Source organism: Siphateles boraxobius, unplaced genomic scaffold (assembly GCF_051911475.1).
Source record: "Siphateles boraxobius isolate OS27281-9 unplaced genomic scaffold, OSU_SipBor_1 12, whole genome shotgun sequence".
NCBI lineage: Eukaryota > Metazoa > Chordata > Actinopteri > Cypriniformes > Leuciscidae > Siphateles > Siphateles boraxobius.
The window spans coordinates 17,770,662-17,797,562 of record NW_027508722.1 but is presented as its reverse complement, the minus strand read 5'-3'; the positions used below and the strand labels follow the sequence as shown (position 1 = coordinate 17,797,562).

The 26,901-nt window shown below is 40.7% G+C and overlaps 2 protein-coding genes across 4 annotated transcripts; both read right to left on the bottom strand.

Moving 5' to 3' along the window:
- Nucleotides 1-6,103: 6,103 nt before the first annotated feature.
- On the bottom strand, nt 6,104-16,779 carry dbpb (D site albumin promoter binding protein b). Its single transcript, XM_077209726.1, has 5 exons — nt 15,373-16,779; nt 14,841-15,091; nt 12,804-13,259; nt 10,428-10,681; nt 6,104-8,309 (listed from the first exon to the last, which is right to left on the bottom strand). The coding sequence occupies exons 2-5, from the start codon at nt 15,034-15,036 to the stop codon at nt 8,094-8,096; spliced, it is 1,122 nt and encodes a 373-aa protein (XP_077065841.1). The 5' UTR covers nt 15,037-15,091; nt 15,373-16,779; the 3' UTR covers nt 6,104-8,093.
- A 1,717-nt stretch (nt 16,780-18,496) lies between these two features.
- On the bottom strand, nt 18,497-26,635 carry LOC143718937 (uncharacterized). Of its 3 annotated transcripts, none has more exons than XM_077209703.1 (3): nt 25,835-26,635; nt 22,350-25,119; nt 18,497-22,233 (listed from the first exon to the last, which is right to left on the bottom strand). In XM_077209703.1, exons 2-3 carry the CDS (start codon nt 24,385-24,387, stop codon nt 19,844-19,846), a joined length of 4,428 nt encoding a protein of 1,475 aa, XP_077065818.1. In that variant the 5' UTR covers nt 24,388-25,119; nt 25,835-26,635; the 3' UTR covers nt 18,497-19,843. The 3 variants fall into 3 exon arrangements, with proteins under 3 accessions (XP_077065818.1, XP_077065817.1, XP_077065819.1); XM_077209702.1 differs by having other exon boundaries at nt 26,275-26,635; XM_077209704.1 differs by having other exon boundaries at nt 26,279-26,635.
- Nucleotides 26,636-26,901: the final 266 nt, after the last annotated feature.

Sequence of the window (26,901 nt, the reverse complement as noted above, 5' to 3'; positions counted from 1 at the left end):
GAAACCTGAGCCTCGAAAGCCTTCCTAGCCACAGGAATGAGAATAGAGAGTGCGTGTCTCGCAAAAGCCGGACCACTCTCTCTGCAAAATCTCAAACATTACCCAGTTCCCTTACAGGCGGCTGGAAATGTCCATACAGCAGTCAATGGGCCAGTCACAGAGCTCGCTCACCTGCAAACAAACGCCGTTTTTACCGCGAAACACAGAAAACACAAAAAGAGTCTTTTTCTGCCTGTGTCACTAAGGGTTCACATGTCCACAAAGTGTGCATTCCCAGATACTGTCAAAACAGTGCCAAATTCATTCCCAGCTCAGGCTGCACGCCCCATGAATGTAGATCACATGCCTACGGTCATGTACGCACCACTACACACAAGCTCTGTTCACACAGTTATGAATTCATCCCCAGTAAAAGCGGGAAACATTATAAAAGTGACGCGTGTGCCTACCACTGTCTATGCACCCCCACTTATAAACACTGTCCCTACAGTGTCAAACACAGCCCCAGCTCAGGCTGCGAGTTTTACAGACATAGCGCGCGCTGTTGTAATCACACACGCGCCCATTCACTCAGCTGCTCAGCGCGCGCCCGCGCCTCTGAGAGCTACGAGCTCAGGCGATTCGCTGGCCGGGTCCCTACGTCACAGCGGCCCGCCCCTAGCCTGTATTCAGCCAATATCTGTACACGCAGCGGCATGGGAAAACATTCCAGATATGCCGAAATGGGTGTTGAATATAATAAGGCACGGATACTCGCTCCAGTTCGCTCGCAGACCAGCACGTTTTACGATTGTGGTCGAGACGAAAGTGAGAAAGGAGTGTTCGCATGTTCTTCGCACCGAGGTGCGCAAATTAATAGAAAAGGGCGCTGTGGAAACTGTTCCCCCCTCTATGAGCGGGGCAGGTTTTTACAGCCGCTATTTTCTCGTCCCGAAAAAGGATGGCGGTCTCCGCCCCATCCTAGATCTCAGACACCTGAACAAAGCACTAATGGTTCGCTCGTTCAGAATGTTAACAACAAAACATATCCTCGCGCAAGTACGCCCAGGAGATTGGTTTCTCTCAGTGGATATGAAAGATGCTTACTTTCACATTCCAATAGTGTCTCATCACAGGCCTTTTCTGAGATTCGCTTTCGAGGGACAGTCTTACCAGTACACAGTACTTCCGTTCGGCCTGTCCCTGGCTCCCCGTACATTCACGAAATGTATGGATGCAGCACTTTCCCCCTTGAGATGAAGGGGAGTGCGAATACTGAATTATCTCGACGATTGGCTGGTCCTAGCACAATCAGAGAGTTCGTTAATAACACACAGATCTTGGATTATCAGCCATCTAGAATACCTGGGTCTAAGGATCAATTTTGTAAAAAGTATCTCCCAGCCAGAAGATTTATTTCCTGGGAATAGTTCTAGACCCGATGCAGATGACAGCTCGTCTCTCATCAGAGTGCGCGCTCACCATCCGGCGCCTTGCAACATCATTCAGGGCGGGTGCGCGCGCCCCCGTCAAGCGGTTTCAGAGGATGCTAGGTCTCATGGCCTCAGCATCGGCCGTACTCCAGCTAGGGTTGTTGCATATGCGTCCTCTCCAACGCTGGCTCAAGAGCCGCGTCCCTACTCACGCGTGGCGTTCGGGCCACCTTTTAATCAGAGCGAACCACGGCTGTATAAAAGCCCTGACGCACTGGAAAGCCGCCGACTGGTACCAGTCAGGCGTGGGTCTGGGTGTGAACACAAGGAGAAAGATGATCACAACAGATGCCTCCAAAATATGTTGGGGGGCCCTTTACGAGGGCAGGCCTGTCTCCGGCTTTTGGTCAAACCCGGAGAAGCGCCTACACATAAACTGCCTGGAGATGAAAGCGGTCGACCTTGGCTCTCAGAGCCCTGCTTCCACATCTGAAAAACGAACACGTCCTGGTCCGAACGGACAACATGACGGTAGTGTCGTACATAAATCGCCAGGGTGGACTCAGGTCGAGCTCCATGCATTCAATGGCCAGGAGACTCATCTTATGGTCCCAGCACAACTTGCGCTCGCTGAGAGCAGCGCATGTGCCAGGCGTGCAAGGGGCAGACATGCTATCCAGACACAAGCTTCTCCCAGGAGAATGGGCTCTCGACCCGCTGATGATTCAGTGGTTATGGAAAATCTTTGGCGAGGCGGAGGTCGACCTCTTCGCCTCCAAGGAGAATGCACACTGCTCTCTTTTCTTCACGAAAAGCACGGACGCGCTCGCCCAGAGCTGGCCGATGCACCCCTTATATGCTTTTCCCCCGATCGCGATGCTGCCGAGGGTCATCAGTCGTGTCAGAGAGGAGAAAAACGCAGTGCTCCTGATAGCCCCACTCTGGAAGAACCAAACATGGTTTCCAGAATTGATGCAAATGCAATCTGCACCACGGCCGATTCCACTGAGGCCAGACCTCCTCAGTCAGGCCAGCGGGATGATATTTCATCCCCGCCCCAATCTGTGGGCCCTTCATGCATGGCCCCTCAACGGGCTCCAAGGAACCTCACGAGTGGAGCGCTAAAAACCATCGCTGAGGTGCGGGCGCCCTCCATGAGACGCTTATATGCCCAGAAATGGAAAGTGTTCAGTGACTGGTGTAACGCCGAGGGCCTGAAACCTGAAACATGCTAGATTACGAACGTACTCGCTTTTCTACAAGGGCTTCTGGAGGCGGGCCGCACCCCCTCCACGCTCAAAGTAAATGTGGCGGCCATCACAGCGTCACACGACCCTGTGATGGAAATTCCATTGGGAAGAAACGACCTAATTATTCGTTTCCTAAGGGGCGCTAGGAGGATGAACCCTTCACGCCCCCCCTCAGTGCCGATCTGGGACCTTGCTACTGTCCTAGACGCTCTTAAAGGGCCCCCGTTCGAACCACTCCGAACCGTGCACCTGAAGCAGCTCTCGTTCAAAACTGCGCTCTTGCTGGCACTCGCCTCACTCAAGAGAGTGGGCGACCTGCACGCGCTTTCGACAAGCGCTGCCTGCTTGGAATTCGGACCTAACGACTGCAGGGTCGTCCTTAGGCCAAAACATGGGTATATTCCTAAAGTGCTCACCACTCCCTTCAGAGCACAGGTTATCTCCCTAACTGCGCTATCGTCACCAGCAGACGAACACGACGCTTATCTACTCTGCTCCGTTAGGGCTCTCAGAGTGTATTTGGAGCGTTCTGCCCTATTCAGACAGACAGAACAACTGTTTGTATGCTTTTGCGGCCGTGCGAAAGGTTCCGCCGTTTCAAAGCAGAGAATCTCTCACTGGATAGTTGAGGCTATAGCGCTGGCTTATGAAGCCAAGGGACTTGAATGCCCCTGGGGAGTCAAAGCACACACCACCAGGAGTGTGGCTTCTTCCTGGGCATGGTCGAGCGGGATACCGATCGAGGATATTTGTGCGGCGGCAGGCTGGGCCTCACCGTCTACTTTTATCAGGTTTTACAACCTACAGGTCCCGACATTGCATTCCAATGTACTATCAGCAGGATGCTAGTAGAACTATGAGTTCGTATCTAGATTATGTATGTGCTTGTGTCACACTGAGTGCCTTCTAGCCGCTCTATACTTTTTCCCACATATAAAGCTTGCCTCTGCCGGCTAGTTGGATGATAACTTTGCTTTTCAGCTCAGGCACCTGCCTCTGGCTATCATAAGGCGAAGTTCAGCACGCACAGCGTTTTGCATGGTGTTCCCATAGCGTAAGCTACTTACACAATAGGAGAGACCTCTCGAAAGGGAACGACTTGGTTACTAACATAACCATGGTTCCCTGAGAGGAAGGAACGAGTATTGCGTAAGCTGCCGTGCTTGTGCTTGGTTAGTTCGCTTCAGTCGTTTTAACCTAAAGAACTCTCATGACGGGGCGCCCAATATATAGCTCTTGGCCACGCCTATCTAGACGGGCTCTGACGCGCGCGGGCGCGAGGCGCGCTCATTGGTCGCGCATTCAGAGTCGCCCCGTCATTGGTTCGAGCAAGTTGCCGCAGCACAGCCAATGACCGAGCTCCTTCGCTCATTGCTGTCTGCTGTGCAGCTGCAATGCGTTTTACATAAAGACTTCAATATTCGCGAGAAAAGGAGTTTTCCCCATAGCGTAAGCTACTTACCCAATACTCGTTCCCTCCTCTCAGGGAACCGAGGTTACATTAGTAACCGAGTCGTTATGGGAAGTGTATTTCATGATGGGAAAGCTAAGGAGACAGGAGGACCCTCTAGTGGAAATCAATAGTATAAGTAGCCGAATTGGGACGCAGTGAAAAACATAACAGATCAGGGAAATAGGAACCAAAGGAACGGAACAGAATATCAAAGTAAGAGATCCATAATTCTGAACATTACCATGACAAAGAGTGGGAATTTAAATTAGTTCAATTAATTGTTTAAATATTTATAGAAATATTATCAATTATATTTATAATAATACATGTTTAATGATATATATTAATTGAAATAATTAAACAAAATAATTATAAATATTACAAATAATTAAATTCCATAATTATTTATTATATAATTTTGTATTACCAATAATCATTTGTGATTACAGTTTTTTTTAATCCAATTAAACATTAAACTTGACATAACTAAAAATGTAGGCTATATTTATAATTTAAATATAAATTGTATTCATTTACATGACTTTGCAGATCACACTTTTAAAATTCCCTCATTATATCCAGGCTTTCCAAGAGTATTAAAGCCCTGCTTTAAAAAACTAAGAAAAAAACTAAATAGAAGTTGTTAGGGGAACAAACTGAAACAAGAAATATTATATCAGCATACACTTAGATTTTTAAAGCATAGTTAGTCTTAAATAATTTTAAGCCATCTTGCGGCCCCCTTGAACTGTGCTTAGGTCCCCTGGTTGGGAACCACAGTCATAGAGGTTGTAGAAATTGGAGGAATCCAAATTTTAATTTCTGCATATATAATATATATATATATATATATATATATATATATATATATATATATATATATATATATTTTTTTTTTTTTTTTTTTTTTTTCATTTAGTTTCTTCACAAATATCTTTCTACCCTATTTTGTATGATTTTATATATTTGAGTACCTCTTCATTTACTGTAGGGATGAGCGGGACACAACCTAACACACTTATTTTAAATACTTCCACACATGATAGCATGACGAAACTTGGTGCATTTACTAGTTGCCATATCAACACTATATAGAGAAAAACTTATGCCAAAATTCAGAAATCTTTGGAAGATATCACTGACCATTTACTTAACCATAGCAAAAGTAAATTTCTTATGTTAATTTTTCATCTCTGTCTTTTGTGTTTATTTAAAATTAGACAAATCTGATATTATTTTAATCTCCAATATGTTATTTAACAGTTGAGATAGTTCTTTAAAGCTGATCTAACCAGCAGAAGACACTAGCCCGGTTTAAATCCCAGTTACGCAGGTGGCGCATGTTGTAACACTCCGTTTCAATGTGCCCCTATTAGAACTATGCTTTTCTGTATGAAATCTATTGAGAAACCATTAAAAAAGGTGAATAGAGACTGAAAAATGATATGATTAATTATTATTATTTTTGTACTATGTTGTACAGCTGTGTTTGCCAGTTACAATGTACCCCACCTAAGGGGCATGTCACACTCTTTCGGGGTAAATTTCAAAGTATACACTGTATTAATTAAACAAAACCACATAATTGTACTAGACGTGTAAAATTAATGCAGGAAAAAATAAATACTCTTAATGCCAAGTAGGTTTACACAAACTGAGAAAGTCAAAAAGTATTAGGTTGTACTCTCCCCTACATCTTATATTGTTAAATATTTAGAAATATTTATCTGTAAAGGCACAGCCTTTTCTGAACTGCAGTTCATGACAGCATTGTGTGTTAGCTTGATGGTAGAAAGGTTTTCTGCAAGCTACATCTGTTTGACAGACTGCTGTTTGCAGTGCTTCCTTCATGCTGATTAAAATTCAAGAACACACATCATCCGGATCTGCGCTTTATTAATGAACAATTTTTTTAGTAAGGACGTGGAAGATACTACACTTGGTAGCACAGAATAGGCACAAACGACATACAAAATAATCAACCTTAGTTTTTAGTGAGTAAGAACAAGAGTTTATTTGTGGTCTTGGAGAAAAAGACTACATTCCCCTGCATTACTTTGGCTAGGTGCAGTGTGGGTAACACTGATGCATTAGGGCATTTGTACATCAAAAAAAAAACAAGAGTCACAACACAAAATGTTCATAGTCATCCACATGTGGAAGTGCAGAAAAATAAGGACTACATTACCCCAAAATCCATCTGTAAAAAGTATATTGTCACTGATGAGAAACAGGCAGCAAATTACTGGGTAAAAAAGGCGGTTTGCTAAAACACCTACATGCACAAAAAAGAGAAAGACAGAGCAAATGGTATGATGGGACTTTATAATGCTAGTGCACAGAAATAAAGAGAAAAAAAATCCATTTATTTCAAGGAAGGAGTTTGTGATCACCAAGGGCACCAGTTTCCAGTGTTCCTTTGATACACAAATTGACCTGGCTGTCAGGGGAACACTTCTTCTATAACTGGTGTTGACGATGAATGCTGTAACAAAGAGGAACTGGCAAAATCTCCACAGCTGAGAGGAGACTTGTGTGTGTGTGTGTGTGTGTGTGTTTGGGTGTCTTTAAAGAAAGGAACATAAAATAGACAATATCAAGGAAATAAAACAACAAAAATAATAATTAATTCGTAGTATTAACAACAATAGTAATAATAATGATCAGATCAATAATAATTCATAATAAGTGAAGTTACTTTAATGGTCATTAAGGAAAGAGACCGACATGACTGGAGAACCAGCGAGGAACCACAAAACTAATAGATTCTGAAACATTTTTACTGACACCAGTAAACAGGTTGTAAAAATTCAATATTGTTTCAATAAAAGTAAGAGCGCTCATTGGCTTCAATGTGTTTGCATATACAGGTGCAAAAGCACAGACATAGCCAAATGTCTACACGTCAACCTCTTTTGAAATGCAATTTCCCGTGCTTCCAATATAAGAAATCATTCTGTACAATCAGATGAAAGTCATGTCCAATATATATATATTCTATCCATAGAGGTCCAAATTGTGTTTTTGCACAGCAAGAACAGCCTCTGCAAGTTCACTTACGATCTGCACGTTGTGGATGTGTGCTGTTGCTAAAAAGCTGTTTTTTGTTTGCAACTGAGAGTCAGATTCCTATAAAAAGATGAGTACATGGTAGACAGGAGAAGAATCCTACGGAGTTCACCAAGGAAATAAACACGAAAATGCCAATAAAATATGTGACAATTAATGCATGTCTTTCTGAACCATCTCCTTATCATCATTACATGTTTAGTTTACCTTGGAGAATGACAAATAAATATCAGCAGTAAACTGATAAACAATGTTTTTCCCTAAAGAGTTGAGATGCACCTGTCATTTCCCCTCACCCTTGGTTGTCCTCGGTCACCGTTGCCAAAATATTACACAGGTTTATCACAACTTAAGTGCTTCAATAAATCTATATTAACATTTTTATACAAATTTAAATGTATTTATAGTTTTTTCTCTGTATTTTACAGTTTAATTTCTCTAGAAAGTTATTTTCTAAATCTTTAAAGTTCTGTGAAAGTCTAGGCTTCAATTTTTCTCCTTCACAAGAGTTGATCGCTTCAAAAATACCTCATGAATTAATTTTAAATTGCAGTGATACCCCAATCAGTTCCCTCTGTCTATACTTTACAGCCCTCCCAAAGATATAGAAAATATACAAAAATTAATTTCAAAATTTTCCTTTCACCATTAAGCATTGTTCTATCTTATAAAAATATACATTTCTCTCCGTAATTAAAATCTTGCCATTGTACCTTACTAGGAAAAAAAAAAGTTAAGAGAGGTGACATGCTCTCTCACTCCAGTTTGAAACTTTATCTCTTGTGCCGTCTTCAGACATCCTTCCATATATTTGATGCACTTTCCATCTGTCTTTTAGCGTGACTATCATAGGAACATTCATTGCGTTCTCCATCCATCATCTCGTTTTGCGTTTTCTTCCTCTCCTTCTTATTGATCCAAGTGATGGCTCTCGTATTTGTTCAGGATGTTGCGACATCGGCCGAGCTCTTTGCGCATGTCGGCTACTTCCTGTCTGAGTGAAGCGTTCTCACGCTCGAGGAAGGCGGCGCGCACAGAGATCTGGTTCTCCTTCAGTCGACGAGCATCGCGAGAACGCTTTGCAGCCTCGTTGTTCTTACAACGCCGACTCCAATACTTCTCATCCTTCAAAAAAAAAGAAAATGAAAAAAAAAGTATACATTAGAACATGTCTACAACTGTAGGTGTGGAGCTTTGTCAGATGTGTGACTGGGATTTGTGTGTAAGTGTTTGAGGTTTTCTATAGCAACTCTGAGTGACATTACAGTGAGAAATGGCTTTGAACAGTCTGAGGTCTGACTGAGGTTCTGTGACTGTTCTCAAAGTGCCAGATGCAGGCTTGTGGTTCACATCACTCTATCAGTAGTGGTGAGGAACAGTAAATTTGATGTCGTGAAAAATAACAGTAATAAATCTCGTTTTAAAAACACTAAATACATTCTCATAAAAGTGTCAATTCCCATTATGCTATTTACGTTTTCAGTTTTTTGGAATCCAGATAATCATTTTACTTATTTATTAATTTAAAGCTGTCGGTTAGCCGTCATATGACATGCAGGTAAACAAAATATCTTTTTTAGTATGCATTTTATTTCAATTTTGCATTTTTTTGATTGAATTTCTTATCAGCTTTTCCTCAACTTGCAAACCCCTGCAGTTCCCTCACGAAGACCAGTTTGGGAAACCCTTATTTATTCTACTGATCATTAAACTTTTAGTTAATTTACTGTTTATAAGCATTCATTATTTAATGAAACAACAATTACGTTTTTTTGTTTTTTTTAATGTCTAAATCTTTTGTTCAAACAATTAAAAGTCAATGGGGTCCAGTGTTGTTTTGAAGCAGTGTCAAAAACCAAAACTAAAGCTAAACCTAAAACAAAATGTTTTGTTAATGATAAAAGTAAAGCGAAAAAAAGTGAAAATTAGAAATGTGTCCTTGGCAACTAAGTGAAATAAAAAAAGCTGAAATCCTCAAATAAAAATAAAATTACCAACACAAACAAAAATAAAAGGTAAATACATTTTTTTTTAAAAGCGCATAAAATGTTTTTACCATAAGCTCTGTATTTCAGAATACTAAAACTCCTGGTTTCCTTTTATAAATGTGAATAATTTGATAGGGAATCTGTGCTAAGGCAAGATAAATAAATAAACAAACATGTAAACGAATAAATATGACAAAAGCACATTTACACAATTACTAAAACAATAATAAAAGCAGGTTCAAAAAATGAATAAATACAATAATAGTAGGCTACATATATAATACTAAAATAACACTGTTTTGGACTTTCATTATTTGGACAAACAAAGTGAAAACATCCTTCAAAAAAAAATTTATTTTGTGTTCCACAAATCCAGTTCCATAGGTCTGGAAAGACATGAGGTCAAGTAAATGATGATAGTTTTCATTTTGGCGTGAACTATAACTCCTATATAAAAAAAATATTAAAAAAAACATTAAAGAATGTCGCTTTCTTTCCAAGTATTCAAAACATCTATTTGTTCCCAGAGGAGAGGTCACTGTGATTACAAAGGAATTCCCCCTTTTGACTGCTGTGCCCTTTATAACAAAAAAACGGACATATTTGAGAACCTCTGTTTCCAAGACATCTGCCTCAGAATTGAGATATGATCACATAATGGTACCACCCATTCCCCAATGAAGTCAATGTGACATACTTTATAAATAACTGTCTGTTTCTTCATAATACTAAAACTATTCTAGTAATGGGTTTGGGGAACTAATGATGATTTTTAATATGTCTTATTTTAATTTTGAAATCTAGTTGTTATCAGTGAGTGACAATGTCACAGTGTCAACATCTGTACTGATGCAAACATGCCTGACCTCTGCATTACTGCATTTGTATAGAGGCATGAAGAACGCCAGGCCTGTTGGACAAAATGAGAGTGGAATTTTCCATCCAATATCTATGAATAAGTGGCGCAGAACCTAGTTCTACATTTTTTGCAAAATAATCCGTAAGAAAAAAAATACACTGTGATAGATGACTAGTGGTGCTTAGATAGACAGCTACACAATAATATTGACTGTAAGCTGTTATAACAAAAAGTACATGTTTCACAAAATCCACATGTTAATATAACCAAGAGATAAGGGAAAACATGTACCATCACAGCTGGCAAGATTATGAACATAAATCTCTTAGGATCTCTGTATATCTGATAAATGATATGAATTATGTCCATAAAATGATCTTGCGGTGAGACTCTCACCTTCAGGTCTTCAGGGACAAGCATCTTGCGAGCCTTCTTAATCATGGGCTGAGGTTTGAGCTCTTCATCACTGAAACGATGCCTGCGTGGGTCAAACGCCTCCTGTCCAGGCACACTCGACAGTGCGACGTCTGCGGGATCAGGGTCAAAGGACGGCACCACCTCATTGCAGTTAGTATTGGGTGGAGTAGGGAGTGGTGGACATGTAGTGGAAGATGGTGAGGGTGTTGGCTCCAAGCTGCCTGGTGGAGTGCCTGAAGGTAGACACAAAGTAGATGCCTTGATTAAGTCACGTGGCTAAATGTATGCATTCAAACAATGGGACTCTTAAAACAGTACCCAGACGACCCACAAGGGTGCAGTAACAGGCAACAAACAACCACTCAATCCAGCAAACCGTCTCTTGTTTTTCCATTTTCCAATATTTCTACCCTAATCTCTGGATTTCAGAACATTGAAATGATGGTTTCATTTTATAAATGATTACTTTCATTCCACAAATAATTTGATAGTGAATCACACAAACACATATATACACACATATTTGGAGAAAAAACAATAATATATTTAATATATACTTAACTTAGAACAACATACATATACACATCTGCAAGGAAATAATATGAACTAGAGATAATTAAGAATTAACTTTAAAAAATAAACACGCAAACACACATACTCATAACCATACCCTGATAAACAAAATATATACATTTATATTAAATTGATTAACAAGAAGAAAAAAATCTAAAGGAAAAAAATGATTAATAATAACACACACACACACACATACATATTTTTCCAATATTATAACCCCATACACACCTGCATGAAAATATTAAATATTATATACTGAAAAGCTATTTATTTATTTATATATATATATATATATATATATATATATATATATATATACACACACACACACACACACACACACACGGTTAAAGTGAACCCTGTCACGACAGCACAACAAAACTACTGTAGCTATGTTTTGAAAATCTGTTTGAGCCATAAACCTTATCTAAAATCTGTATAAAGTACCCTTAAGAGTAACTTTAACCCCATTTGGCAATGATCCTCTTTTTACTGTCCCTCGCGCACATGCACTGACACAGGCCCTCTTTTTTTTGAGAGAGCTTGATCAAATCTGTGGAAATATGTGATGTGAGTGATGGCTTGGCTTCTGCATGTGCTGTTTAATCGCCCTGAACATTCTAAATGTTTACCAGCAGCACTTTTAATCTCTCTCTATCTCCTCTCAGCGACTACAGAAACGTAAACAAACATCTAATCGGAAGTACAGCATCAACTCGCACTGAGTCATTCCATCTCAATCTTTCAGTTTCTCCCTGTCTGTTAGTCACACACACACACACTCACTCCCACACACACATACCTCCTCTGCTCTGCCCCTCCCCCGTCCTCGCTCTGCCTGCCTCAGCACGTGAGCGAGCGAGAGCACATGGACCAAGCGTGTGAGAAGAGGAGGAGATTTAAAAACATGCGAGCACAATCACAAACACGCCGTCTCTGCCTTTCATTCTTTGCTTCTGGCTCACCTGTGTCTCTCACTGTTTACTTACCAGCCTTTCAATCGCCATCATGTTCTCAGCTCTATATCACAATCTTTTCCTCTCTTTTCACGTGCTGTCATCCTTATTTATCTTTTTATATCCCCTTTTTCATTGCTGCAAGCCTTTTTATACAGTTCTAACCAGCCCATTCTTTTCATATACTGTAGCTTCCAAAAACAAGCACACAAACTTTCCACTTTTAATTAAATATTTGCAATGTTAAAGTGCTGTCAAATCGATTAATTGCGATTAATCGCATCTAACATAAAACATATATGTGTATATATCAATATATATATACACATACATACAAACAAACACACATATTTACAAACGTTTATGTTAGCTGTGATTAATTGCAATTAATTGATTTGACAGAACCTCAATATTGTTAACACATACCTACAAAACACAACTCACATAGAACACAACAGCTGCACACCCTCTAACACTCACTCCAAAAAAAACGCCCAAACCTCTTGACAATCCAAATAGTGAAATAGCATCTATCCACACTCATAACACACACACCCAAACCATTAATACTCTGAAACTACACAGTAACACACACCCAAGGGACAAGCCTGGTGCTTTTTACAACTCGCAAACGTACAAAAATCCCGGGGAATTCTTGTAAGCAGAATGGGGAAAGTGTTTGAACCGCGTTAGACCTCATTTTCGGCCCACAGCATTTCCTTTCTTCATCTCGACGGCCTGCCCTCAGACCGTTCGTCTCGTGGGTTTTTAACATCCTCTCTAGCTTATGTTCCGCAGCAGCAAGTTGCGAAAGAAAACTCACCGTGCAAGCAGTCTGCCGTTCCCATCATGCTTTGCGGCGTATGCATGTCCAGCCCAAGCAGAGAGGGCGAGGAAGAGGAGGTGGAGGATGTCGGTGAGGACGAAGCGGAGCAGTGTGGGGGCGAGGTGGGCAGGCACTGGGAGCCCTGGTTGGGAATGGCCGACTGAGAGCTTTGCGAGGGTATCTGAGCTGAGGTGGAGTTGGAGGTACTGTGCATGCTGCTCATCCCGTTCTCTGTCAGAAACTCCTCGAGATCCATGTACTGCAACTGGAACAGCCCGCCATCACATGGCAATGTTCGTTCCCATAGCAACGGGCCCAGGAAGGAACTGTTGTTGCCGTTTGAGAAGCTGCCAGTGCCTGCTCCATTGCTGTCAGTGGCTAGTCCATTGTTGCAGCCGTTGCGCATAGGACAACGGCCAAGAGAGTCCTCATCCATATCCAACCTCTCCTTACCTATAAGGAAAGTGAAATCCAATTTAATCTGCAGATAATATTACTGGCATATCTCGAGCAATCTAAAAAGACATACTAACTATTCTTATGAACATATATTGACTTGACTTCAAGATTTCAAGAGAGCAATATTTCTGATGGCGCTAAGATTACGTAGTTAGGGGAAGAATAGCACTTCCCAGCTACTTTCACATCCCTCTGGGAAAACTACCTCTGCAATGTCAACACATGTGAATAGCTCTGACTCTCGGTGCATCAATGCAAAACGAAGAGCCTTTGAAAATCCTTCCTTTAAACTTGCTAAAGATTAATGTGTTTTCACATTCCTGAAAGACCATGGTAAAGCGATTACAATGTTACACTGCAGTGACACTGCTTGACTCTGTGGTACAGCAACAATACCGTTGAACAATGGCTAAACGTTACAAAACTACCGTATTACGGCAAAACCAAAGCCATGACACAAAAGACAACAGGCGTAACACAACAATCAGACGTGTATTGTATAACGCAACATTACGCTAGTGTAACATTGCAATACTACATTGCTCTGCTGTGGTATAGGCTGATATATAGAGTAGTGTGGTACTGGTTAAGTTTAGTTGGTATAAAAACAATTCTAATGGACGGGCACAATGCGAAACCGGATATGGTGGCTGAAGGTCTTCAGTCTGAAGGTTTCCATCTAAAACTATTTAGGTGGGGTCTAAAATCTTAACAACACTAGTTAGGCTAAATCGGGCATTTTACGGTGCATTGGTGTGGAAACCAGGACCAGTAAAGGCTGTTTGAAATGAGACATTTCTGGTTTAGTTATACTGTATAAAAACAAACCATAAAAATGTAACTGCAACATTTGTTTTGTTAAAGTTTGTTCTTTTCTCTATGACAAAAAAAACTGCAGACTGTCGCCTAAAATACCAATGCTTAAAAACAAACACAAAAAGAGCAAAAGCCGTTCTTGAATCATTTGAAATGCAGTTTGAGAACTAAACGTGTTCAAAAGTAATGGCAGTGCTTTTAATGTTAGATAATATGATTCCCAAGCGGCATGCACATAGAAACTGGATTGACACTGGATTAGAGATTTTCCACTTTCTATTTTCAGGGTCAGTTTGCATTAATGGTAACTAGATAATCAGTACAAAACACTGACAGCAATCAATAAAGAAGCTTTTCCAATAATCACGTTGTATTTGCAGGCAATGGAAAACTTCTGTCTGTGTGGTTATGCAGGTTTGTAATGGCTAAAATGGCTTAGCCAATAGCTGACCTCAAAGTACCTGGGTAGAGAGCTAATTGGCTGAATGGCCTAGCCTTGTTTATCTCTTCTACTAAGTCACATGTGATGTCCTGTCTGCGGCTCACTGAGAGATACGGACAATTGCACATAGCTCTGCCATTTGACATGTGAAACCACGCATAAAAAACACACTAATTGTAATAATAAGCAAACTAGCTGGAATAGTGACTATTAACACATTATGTTGACTGTCTAAAGGAGCACACACACAAAAGGTTGATAGAGAGCCTGTATATTATAATACACAGTGTGTCAGGGAAGCAGGTGCGTTTCCTCACCCTTCATTTCACTACAGTCTTTGACGCGCTGGTCGCCCTTCACGGGAAGCTGCAGGAGCGACTTTAAGTTTGCTGTTGAGTTTAAGTGTCCTCCGTTAAGTGAGCCTCCTGCCTGGCTACTGTTGCCAAACTGCGGACTGGCTCCGGCAGAGGGAAGGTCCGGGGGAAGGAGCTGTGAAAGCGGCCTGGCCATCATCCAACGTCTGCCGGATTGAGCTCCCTTGACCGCTATATGCTTGAGTGGTTCAGTACTATAATTGTGCAGCCGTCAAATCAATCACATGACGATTCATAGAGGAAATGAACAAACAAAAATAAAGGTATAGCATTAGTTCGTAGTCAAACAGTCAAAAATAATAATATATTATGCATTTGCATTGAGTTTCACTAGGGTAGGCTACTATACAAGTACACATAAAGTTGTAAAGTCATGCAACACGAGACCGTGTTTACTTTAGAGACAGAGGAAAGACCTGCTCGGCTCACGTGCATCAGAGCATCTGACATTAAAGAAAAATACACTTTAAATTACCTTTATTTGAAAACAAGACGTTTAAGCAAAGAGTGCCATTCTGCTTGCATTTGATTGTAGATTGGTCGAGTGGATAAAAAAACACATTCCCAGTACTTCCAGAAAATTATTTTACTTAAGTTGGAAATTTTACAAAATATAGACGAATATCCAAAATAGCGTTATGTCCAAGTCCAACGTGGGGAAAAAAAGAAGCAATTGACCGGATATAATGGTTCCAGTAGAGAACAGTGGATAATGGAAAAATCTGGGAGAATAAAAAAAAATCCAATCATGCAAACGATAACTTGATGCGTTGAACTCTTGAATGCGTCGTCTCAAAATAACAAATGAAAACAAAACGAAGAAAGTGTTGCTGAGTCAATTTCTGCTGCGTAGTGCGCTTGGTGGGATGTTGACGTTTTTTTCCATGCAGTCGCTCTATCGCTTTTCCCCCCTGTGGTCACCCCCTTCTGTTCAGTTCTCTCTGCATGTGAGTTGCCGCACGCTTTGAGCTTGAACCGTCCGATCTTTTCGCTCAGCTGGAACGAACACGGGCCGCTCACGTGACGTCACACCTCCCAGAGTAGAAGCGCGAACACTGCACGAAGAGGCGCATCACTGTTTAATATTAATAAGGCACGCCCCTCGTGACAGACACGCTACTCCGGGTGGGAAGCACTGGTTAAAAACAAATTGTTCAATAATTTCACTCCAAGCTGTGCCGATGACGCTTATGTTCGGGACCCAGGAACAGCATGAACATGCGGCCACATAATTACTAAATTGGGAAGTGGACCGTTTCAAAGAGCATCAGAATTATCAGTAAACAAAATATGGAATTGGTTTTCTATTTAACAACCTATCACGTTTCTACACAGTCCTATCAGAGAGCAACCTTTTGGGGGAAAACCTGTCAAGCGAATGGCACACTTTTTCACTTCACTAGTAGCCTAATCCGGGGGAAACGTGATCACATCATGCGAGAGGAGATGGCAACTACACGTTGTCTCAGAAACACAGACGCGCTTTCCAGTGCACATGGTGTCCGCACGCGGAGACACGGCTGAGCTTTTTTGCTCCCATTGGCTGAGAGAAAAGAGTCTCCTCCCTGTTCGCCCCACTATTGGCTGCCGTGTAGAACAGCGCTCCGCCCATTCATCACACCCATGCTACAGCCGCGTGAGAATACAGAAACCGCGTGAACCCAGGCGAGAGTGGCGCGCACACACACACAACAGATTCAGAAGTAAAGGAAATAGATTTGTTAGGGTCAAACCTGATGAACCCAACCTCACGAGACTGATTATCTAAATGTTATAATACTCAATGCGGATAACAATTTAAAATATTAATAGGCTACAACAAACGAATTAATGAGGACAGTATAATGCAAAGAATGTGAACATGTAAAATACAGATGGAAGGTATCTAACAAGGATATTTTTATTTGTTTTCTCCATAGACTCAACACAGAAACAATAGGCGAATAAACCATCCTGTCTCTCTTGGACTCATTTTAATTCCATGTCTCCCTCGTACACACACACTCGAGGACTCGGAGTACTAGTTCCACCCACTATCAGCGTTTAATTCCATGTGACAGTTGTTCTGCTTGTCTCCCAGCTTCATTCTGTAGGATCCTTGCTGCCACCAACTGACCAACATGTGAAAGAGCAACGTTAAGTGCTAGAATGAATACAGCTCTGTAAACGGTTAAATGATTTTTGTTGAGTTAATTTCACAACATCAACACCTAGCTATCATTCAGCCGTACAGTGTATTCAGTAGGCTACAGTGCAGTTGATAAAATCTACAAACTATAAATTAATTCCCAACAACTAGTAGGCTATAATTCTATAAACAATCTGGGGTTAACATTGTAGGATACATCATGTTCAGACAGAAACTGACCAGTGAATGTCCAAGTGCTGATCAAATGATGAAAAAAATGGCACTCAATGCAGTTACAATTCAGTGGATCAAAATAAAAATTAGACATCATGGATTTTGGGGGGAGATTTTATGGGCAACATGCATTCTAGCATTAGGCTACTAAATGATATTTGCCATTTTAAAAAAGCCATATTCTGTGTTATTAACACATCCTTTGTAGCTCATTGTCAGTGCTTGGTAAAGATACAAATTGTAATCGTTTACTGATTCCAAATTACATGACAAAAATCGTAGTAAAGTTATCCATTACACATTTACGGTAATATAATCTGACTAGTTTTAGATTACTTTTCACCTAACTCGTTTACCATATTGATTTGAACAGGATAATCCTGTACCATATTGATATAAAACAAAGAGAAAGAAAATATATTCCAATCTTTGTAATCAACAACATGAAGTGAATTAAATGTTTAATTACACCAGGGTTTCCCAGACTGGGGTTAGCAATGGAACTGCAGGGGGTTCGTGAGATTAATGAAAAGCTATAAATTAAATTATCATTTAAAACAAAAAATGTAAAATAAATAACAATTAAAATAAAACAATTTATTAAAAAGAAGTTTTTAATTTTACCTGCATCTCATGTGACCATCAACTGACATCAGAGAACTGTGAACTTAATTTTATTTTTATTAAATTAATTTTATTATTGACCTAACTTATTAACTTCAAATCGGGTACTTCAAGTTAACTTATTAGGTCAAAGGGACAAAAAAAGAAAAAAGAGGGGAAATCCCTGCATTGCATGTAAATATGAAATTATGTGAATTAATGAATCAATGAATTATGAATAATTTACTGCCATTTTGGGCATAACATGTAATCATGTAATCAATATAAAAGTAATTGTAGTCTGTGTTGTCGTGTTTTTGTCGTGTGCTACATCAAAATTTACCGAAATGTAGGGTATTTGTGTAGATATATACTCAGACACAAATATTCCATGTGTAAGAATCACACTACTATACAGGGTAAAAATGACCTTACAGCAACAAAATATAATAAATATTTAACCTTTGTAACAAAATGAACAGAAGCAATAAATAAAATAATAAACGTTAAATATAACAACATCGGGAACCATAAAATACAGTTGAATGTCAAATTAATGTCTGCGTATTTTAATACAAGCAAATAAATATGAAACATTGAGATGACAAAATGATAAATGTGTAGATGGAATTAATGAGGATTTAACATTTTGAACTTTTATTAAATGCTTGGGTATCATCAACAACCAGCTTATCATGTGTAAATAAAATGATAGAAACATACATATTACTTTTCTTCTTTTAAAGAAAAAAAAGAGAGGCTATAAGTAGTATGGCATCTCTAAAAGGTAAGAAAAGTACATGGGATACGTTCATAGTTGGCAAATGGACAGAATGTCACACATTAATACACTTAATCAAGACCTGATCTAAAGTGATATCTCTCCAACTACCTGAAGTGTAGCTATGATAAAAAGATAATTGACCTTTGCTTAAAAAAACATAATAAAATATTGACACAATTTACATTACAGTACACTTATATTTTTCAGTTCCTCCCTTAAACTCTATACATAAACGCTACATTGTACTACCTATAATATGTGTTGTATTAATTGTCACAATTTGGTAAGGCTTTTGCCTTTAGGGCAAGAATCTGTGAATTCACATCTTACATTTTTTTTGTCCTTTGACTGGTTATGTGAAAAATCATATTCTTCCTGTTTAAGTGCTGGCTTTACCATCCTAATGGTAGTTTTCTTTCAAAAGAGTAAATAAATCAAAACAGGGCTCACATTTGATATTACAAAGTATTAATCAACATTTGTTATTATACATTAATTTCTTTTGGTTCCTCTACTTAGATTTAAGGTACATTTTCAATTGGATTTGTCATGTAACCATGTAAGCCCACAGTCTCATCACTCACGCTGACCATTCAATACATGGACAGCAATGTCCAACATGCAGTAATTTAAATACTCTTTAAAATAAAACACTCAACTTCCTAACAGGACCCCCCTTTCTCCTTCGGATACTGAATGCACTTTTTACATTAACAAAATCACACCTCCACACTTGTTCTAAGTGAACACCAACAACACAATATATATCAAAGACAGAATAGATCTACAGAGCATCTGTTGAGGAATAGTGAGCAATAGCCTATTGTTATGGCATAGTACAATATTAGCCAAATCACTGAATCTTCATCTATTGCCATCCAATGATCATTTCAATCTGAACAAGAATTTTCATCTTAGAAGACTGGTGTGGAATTGGATAGATGGAGAGGCTGAGGATTCTTTCAATACAAATGCCTTTGATACATCTGTGAGTTTGTTGAAGGTGTTCATTTTTAGGGGTCCAAGTTATGAGAAGAAATGTAATGATTGAGAGAGAAAAGAAAACGCTCTCATGACACACAAGTCAAAGTCTACATGAGCAAAAGGTGTATTCAGTCAGGTATCTCAGTTTTTGTCACGAAAATCCCAACACTTCTCTTCTTAAAGTGCATATGAAAATGAATTTAATGATATAACTCAGTGACTGTATTCCATATGCATGGATGAAGAGTTTCCTTTGCACTCAAACCTCTTGTATGTTGCTCCCATGACTAATTTAACACAAAGAGACTTCTCTTGTCGAAACCTAGCCAACGTCCCTCTACACACCTTCTTGTGCCGTGTGAGGAGCATTGCATTCCAGAAACGACAGGGACAATGTTTACAAGAAAATGCTCTGTTGGTTAAATGGGAGCTTCTGTGAATGAGAGCTGAGAGGAACTTGCGAGACTGTTTTCCACAAACTGGACATTTCAAACGATGCTGAAGGCCTCTCACTTTGGGACAATGTCTAGCTGCTATATGAACTTTTAGTGCTACCTGTTGTGAGAAGGTAGCACCAAGGCAAAGGGGACAAGACTTTCGTTTCAGAGGAACTTTGAGAGAACGAAGCCTGTGAAGCCTCAGTCCACCTGGAAGGCCCAGTTCATACACAGCACTTCCTCCACTTCCACGCCTGATTCTTACGAGCACAGCCATGCGCTTCCTAATTTTATGTTGTGTTCTGTGAATTGCTCTCCTTTTTCTCTTAAAAATCTTTCTTCTAAGAAGATTTCTCTGCCTTTCCCCAAGGGAAACTTCCACCTGTTCTCTCTCTACTTTTGCAGCCGGGGTCCATTTGTAGCCTATCTCCTCTCTCTCTGGACGTCTTTTTTTTTTTTTTTTTCGTCTCCTCAACTCTTCTTGGCATTGAAAAGTGTGGTGGTGTGTAGAATGAATCTCAGCTGAATGCTGCTGGGGATTGTGGTGTTGCTGATGTGGCTCTGATGGAGGCAAAGCAAGGGAATGCACAGGTATGTTTGGAGTAAGAGTATGCCTGTGACCAGTGTGATAAATGGGTTCACCCTTTTTCCCAGTGTGTTGTTGATGCTGATGATTACAAAGAAGAGGCCCTGAGGAAGTTGATGGCAGAGAATGGGAATAAGATGAGGCATTAGATGAAGTAGGGTGTGTAATGTTGGCATCGGGTATATAGAACAGAGAGGAGTAGCCAGTTTGTGTTTGGGGTGGAGCCTGCTGGCTATGAAGAAGTCCATGTTGTTCGCCATGTGTGCCACTAGGTGGCGCAAGCTGAAGCAAAGCATTTGTAGCAGCTTCACTTTCTGATATCGAACCACCAACACTGTTACATTCGCCTGTGCTTCTTTGAGCAACTGGCTGGCCAGTCCGTGTTAAACCATGCTGAGAAAGCCTGTGCCGTGTAAGGCTGTTAGAGTATGCAAAAGCCTTCCCACAGACTTCACAAGAAAATAGCTTTTCTCCACCACCCTCGTGAACTGTTTGATGATGTGCTGTCAAGTGAAAGTGATGGCGGAATGATTTCCAGCATATAGCACATGTGTACAGTCTAGGAGGGGGCTGAGTGTTTGATGTCTGTGGTTTGACATCTTGAGAGTATGAATAGAAAGAAGAAGAGCTACTTTGGCCCCCTTGAATCAAGCTGCCACCAGAGGATGGAGGATAGCTGTTAAGGTTTTCCCCACCTGGTGTTGTTGGCACTTCTTGCAGTTCACCTTTCTGGTGTAGCTTGCCATGTCTTTTAAGGCTCTGAGCATATCCAAAGTCCTTTCCGCACAAAATACATTTGTAGTTCTTTTCTCCAGAATGCACTGTGTGGTGCTTGCTAAGATGAAATGCCTCTCTGAAGTATTTGCCACACACAGTACAATGGTGAGGCTTTTCTCCAGTGTGTATTCTGTCATGCCTCCGCAAAGTCTCTCTTCTTGCAAATCCTCGACCACAGACACTGCACAAATATGGTCTAATATCCCCACCAGGCCCTCCTGGTCTGTGAGAGGACTGCCTTCTTTTAAGGGGCTCAACACCAACAACACCTGGTTCCTTTTTCTTGCGGGGCTTACGAGGGCGCTTGGGCTTTCCACCAGGTGTCTGCTGATTTGTTTGCTGGTTGAGCCCCACTGCACTTGGGTTAGCATTACTTCTATAGGACTTTTCCAGGCCAGATGTTGATAACGGACCACTGGGTGAGACAAGAGGCCCTAGACCCAGACCTCCAAGCAATCCACCAATGATATCCCTGCGATCATCCCCTCTACCTCCACTATGGGCAAGATCCCCGCTCATACAATTTGCAGCTGCAGCAGTGATGGCAGAAATGGCATTGTTGACCGAGCTAGTGACATCATCTTCAGAATCCTCTAACAGGGACGAAAGTGGGAGATGTGGCTGTTGATGATGCTGCTGACTTTGGTTTTGTGGGTGTGGATGCAGAGTAGGAGCTAATGGTGCCTTCCTAAGTTCAAGCCCTGTCATGTTGCCAGCACCACATGGGGTTGTTCCAGAATACATGTTACCTTGAGAGCGTTGGTCCTTGTAGTCATCACTGAAATCATCACTCCGGTAAGAACCTGCACAACAGACTAAACAGTAATAATGCTATGCACAAAAATTTCACAGTGCCTATGAAAAATTTTGACTTTGAGTGGGTTTACTAAAAATAAACACTACTCTAGACGTTACTCACCCGCTGCATTAGTCGCTATTCCATCTTGGGAGCCCCCAGCTTTATTGCTCTTGCCATCAACTATATTACTTTCATGCTTTGATCTCGCTGTACGTCCTGACTTGCCACAGGTGCCAGAGGCTGCATGGTTCAAAAGAGACGTACTTTCCCGAAAACAGCGACCACAAGCTGGACAGCGGAATGGTTTCTCTTCATGGATTTTTTCATGGCGGGTGAGTGACTCACGGCGATTGAAAGCACGACTACAAGTAGTGCAGGCATAGGGGCGAGACCCAGAGTGGATGACCCCATGTTGAAGGAGGTGTCCTTTTTTCTTGAAACCTTTGCCACACTCAGAACAATGAAAAGTCTTGTCATGACTGCCACACGAAGATGAGGCAGAGCTGTCTTGAGTAGAGTGGGGAATACCTGGATCGGAAGGATGCAAAACTGGGTTTACAATATTACTTCTCGTGCCACTTGTGCCAGCTGTGGTTAGTTCATGACTACGTAGGTGCCTGCGCAGACTAGAGAGATGCGTGAAAGTTTTGCCACACTCGCCACAATGATAAAGGGGCTCTTGTTCAGGCTGAGATTGAGGTGGCATGGAACCATGGCTGGCTGTTTTAGAGCCATTTGTCACCAAGACTGATGCTGTTGCAGAAGAGGATGCAGAAGAAGATGACGAGACAACAGAAGTTGAAGATGAAGAGGTTAGGTGGGAAGAAGGGTCTCCACCAATACCTGACAAACCAACACCCCCACCTCCATCCAAGTCTGGTGTGTTATCCTGGTTCAGTCCCCCTGAAGTGCCACTGTTAGGGTTTGTAGAGATGTGACTGTTGCTGCCATTGTTGTTGTTGCTTTCAGTCTTTCTTTGTGGTAGGTAGCCAGCCATGGCTTTTTTTCTTCTACCACCTCCTCCGACACCACTATCCCCTTTTCCCTCATCTTTTGATAAAGAAAGATGTAGCGGAAGAGGAAGTGGCAAACCAGCTTCCTGCTGCATCAGAGATGCTAGCTGGTTAGAGGAGAGTACTGGGATTCCTTGAAAGTCAAAACCTCCGAGCGAAGAATGCTGCGAGGAGGAGTGCAGTGGATGGTGTGGATGTGGAGTGTGAGACAAAGTGTGAGGTGGTAGTTGCTGTTGTTGTGTTGATGGCTGATGAGGCTGTGATAGAGAGGTTGAATGGCCATGAGTGTGTGAAGAATGAAGAGCGGGGGGTGGAGCAAGGGCTGAACTTGTTTCTCCTGCAGCTTGACCCAGACCAAGACCAAGATGGTTATGACTACCTTGCTGAACTAAAAATTGTTCTAGACTGGAATTGGCCGGTACTCCAGAAAGAAAATACTGATTTGCCGCTAACATGCAGCTAAACTGTTGATGTAGGCTTCGGGCATCAGACTGAGATCCTGCCAACTGATGGCCCAAGGTAGTCACTGCACTACTGCTGGTAGGGTTATTGGAAGTTGAAACAGAACTTGAAGTAGATGGGGAAGAGGACGGTGGCCCAGGAGAGGCCTGAGGTACTGACAGGCCAGGATGCAAGGGGGGTGGTGGTGGAACAGATGAAACCAGTCCTCCACTTGCACTACTGCTGGCAAAATGATCAAATCGTCCTACTCCTGAATGTAACTGCTCTTGTGCAAGGGTGGCCTCAGTTGGGTGGAATGAGCGCAAAAACTGGGGGTATCCACTCAAATGACTTCCACCACTGCTACTGCTTCCAGACATTTTGCCGGATTTCCTCAAACTTTGAGACGATGAAGACAGGGATTGCTGTTGTAGAGGTGGAGGAGGTGCACTCATTTTTGCAAAAATTGATGCAGAATCTGTAAAGGCACTGCCTCTAGATCCTTGCAGGGGGCCTAAGCCAAGTCCAGACAAAATTGACCCAGATGTCTCACCTTGCTGCTGTTGCTGTAACTGGTGTTGGTGAAGCTGCACTTGCTGTTGGTGTTGAAGTTGTCGCTCTAATCCAAGACCTTTGAACTGATGGGACTGATGTCCACTCAGCATCTCTATGATGTCCACATTGTATTTTCCAAACTGGAACATCTCCCAGTTACTGATACATGGGTGCGCAGTTGCAACACCTTCTGCTCTGTGAGCAGCAACACAATTTCTTTGATGCTTTCCTACTAATTGTAACCAGAAGCAATTTCAAAAACAGTGCTATCTCACATGTTCCTTATGCCACTGGTGTTGTTTAATTTAAAGCGGGCACCCACTTTTTCACTCAATGGGCAAGTAGTTGAGAAGGGCATTTTGTATTCCTTGTAACATGAATTTGTTATTTCTGCAAAAAGCAGTTTTTCCATTGGATGTTTCACTTATGAAATAACTTCCAACTCCATTTTGGCTTCACATTGGATTCCATATAATCAGTTATTTTGGATAGTTCACCTTTGATATCAAGATTTCAGTCTGAATGTTCCATAAGAGTGCAAAGACATATGGACTGGTAGAAAAATGCCACAATTGCACAAGATGCAATTATGTTTTCACATTTTGACAAGTGCACTAAAAGTTCTTAATGTAGTTTGAGTTCATTGAAATATTCCCACTTGCTTGGTTACATTTTTCAGTTCATGACCATCCCACTGTAGGATGGATCCATTCAAATCCCATGGGTTGGTTTTTATTACATTGAATATCTATTAATTCTTAATCCACACGTGGATTTCATTTCTGTGTCCAAGTTTTAATTAGGATATTTTTCTTATTTTTCCCATAGTTGGAAGCAAAATCCTCCACTACCATTCTTGGGGGCTGCCACTCCACTTCTCACTGTGAGAGGAAAAAAGGAGCAACATGTTAAATTAGGCTAATTATTTTAAACAAAAACTCTGATACAATTATCTTAATAAACAACATGAACCATCAGATCTCAAAACACATAAATGTTTTTGATTAAAAACAACAACAACAGGCAGACAGTTTATTACAGCAGACATTTTAATATGTGTTTGTTTTTTAATACACATAAAATCTTATGTGTGTGTGAATAATTATGAAAGTATTGGCAAATCTTTGAAAAACTTTGATCCTTCACTTAAACATTTTAAAGACATTTCCATGTTTTCATTTTTGTCCATTTGCATTCTTCAATAGCAAAATAAAAGAACTCATAATAACAAAAACAATAAAAAATTAAACCCGAGCACCTATTTATTTCTAGTGATCTAGTGACCACATCTACCCATTCATAATAAATTCTGAAATAATACATTGTATTCAAGATCTAAAACATTAATTCGTCTTATCTATCAGCATAATCTAAATGACATTAGCAACAATTCAAATGATACTCGCTGATTAGTATCGATGCATTTGACAAATGTCATTTTAGTCACAACACAATACTAAACAAAAGTAGGCTACTGTAAAATACGTTTTCAGACGATATCAGCCATGAAAACAGTAAGTTAAGACACATATCCAAATATTTACACGGTTTTCTTATATTGAAACGTTGCGAGTGTTTTCTATCACTTCATCTTACATTCTGAGCAGTTAGCATTGTGCGGAAAAGATGCTGACTGCAGTGTGAATCGTCAGGGGTAGAGGTGAATTTCATGCAATTATTTCATCCTCCGTTTGCATCGCGTATCACTAAATAAAAGGTCCATTTCGACAGACTCCTGGAAGTAATGGAAAATTGTCTACGATGGGGAAAATACACTTCAAAAGCCAATAGTGCTTAAAAAAATATCTTCTGCGTATTAATGGACGCGAAATCTTTTAGCGCTGAGGCTATATGAAACAACTAGCATGCAAAACAGCTGGCTATTACTACACATTTAAGGGACACGGCTTAGCTTGCCGTCTTAATATGCGCGACCTAACATCAATCCAGATAATGCAGGAGTAAAACTGTATTATTGTGCAAGTAAATTAGGCATAATTAAATATTAGTCGAGACAATAAAATAGGCCTTTTTACCTACGCATCCATCTTTTAGCCTGGTCAAGATGAACGGGGCCTGCTATACTCTCTCCCACCCTGCCCCCCTCGTTCATGTACCCCAGCAGCTCTGCGCTGTTTTCCAGTGGTTAGCCTTGTAGCTACAGCTAGTTAGCAGACTATGTTACCACCGTGGTGCGATTAGCATGAGACCGAGTGTCCCTTATAATTTAAAACAGATGCAGTTATCGTACTTATATCCTGTGAAAATGCACCAAACGGTATTACGACCGATTCTTTTTTATTTTGCATTTGCTTTTTTTTTTTGTCGGCTAAAATATTTTGCACGGTCTATGTTGGTGTTTTAGAGAGGAACGAGTGACGTGTGTGATTTTAACATTAGTCGTTTCCGGACCTTGGAATACTTCCGCCTACCCCGTCTTCAGTCCGCTTGTTTTGTATTTGTGGTGGAGGGAATACTGTGTCTGAAACTAAAGCACTCATAATATCAGCGTCCTTAATAATAGGTAGCTACTAATAACGATATCATTTGTCTGCCTTTTAGCTGTATGGTAACTTATTTGCGGTTAGCATTCAAGTAAGCATTTTCGGTGTTGTTGCGCAGTCAAATTTGGCATGTTAGCCAGCTCCTAAAAGTAAAATATG

Excerpts from the sequence above, each read along its gene's own strand:
- dbpb (XM_077209726.1), bottom strand. The coding sequence starts at position 15,036 with ATGATGGCCAGGCCGCTTTCACAGCTCCTTCCCCCGGACCTTCCCTCT. Across the intron at positions 10,682-12,803 it reads AACGGCAGACTGCTTGCACG|GCACTCCACCAGGCAGCTTG; the intron begins GTGAGTTTTCTT and ends GTCTACCTTCAG. Across the intron at positions 8,310-10,427 it reads TTGTCCCTGAAGACCTGAAG|GATGAGAAGTATTGGAGTCG; the intron begins GTGAGAGTCTCA and ends TTTTTTTTGAAG.
- LOC143718937 (XM_077209703.1), bottom strand. The coding sequence starts at position 24,387 with ATGTTCCAGTTTGGAAAATACAATGTGGACATCATAGAGATGCTGAGT. Across the intron at positions 22,234-22,349 it reads AATAGCGACTAATGCAGCGG|GTTCTTACCGGAGTGATGAT; the intron begins GTGAGTAACGTC and ends TCTGTTGTGCAG.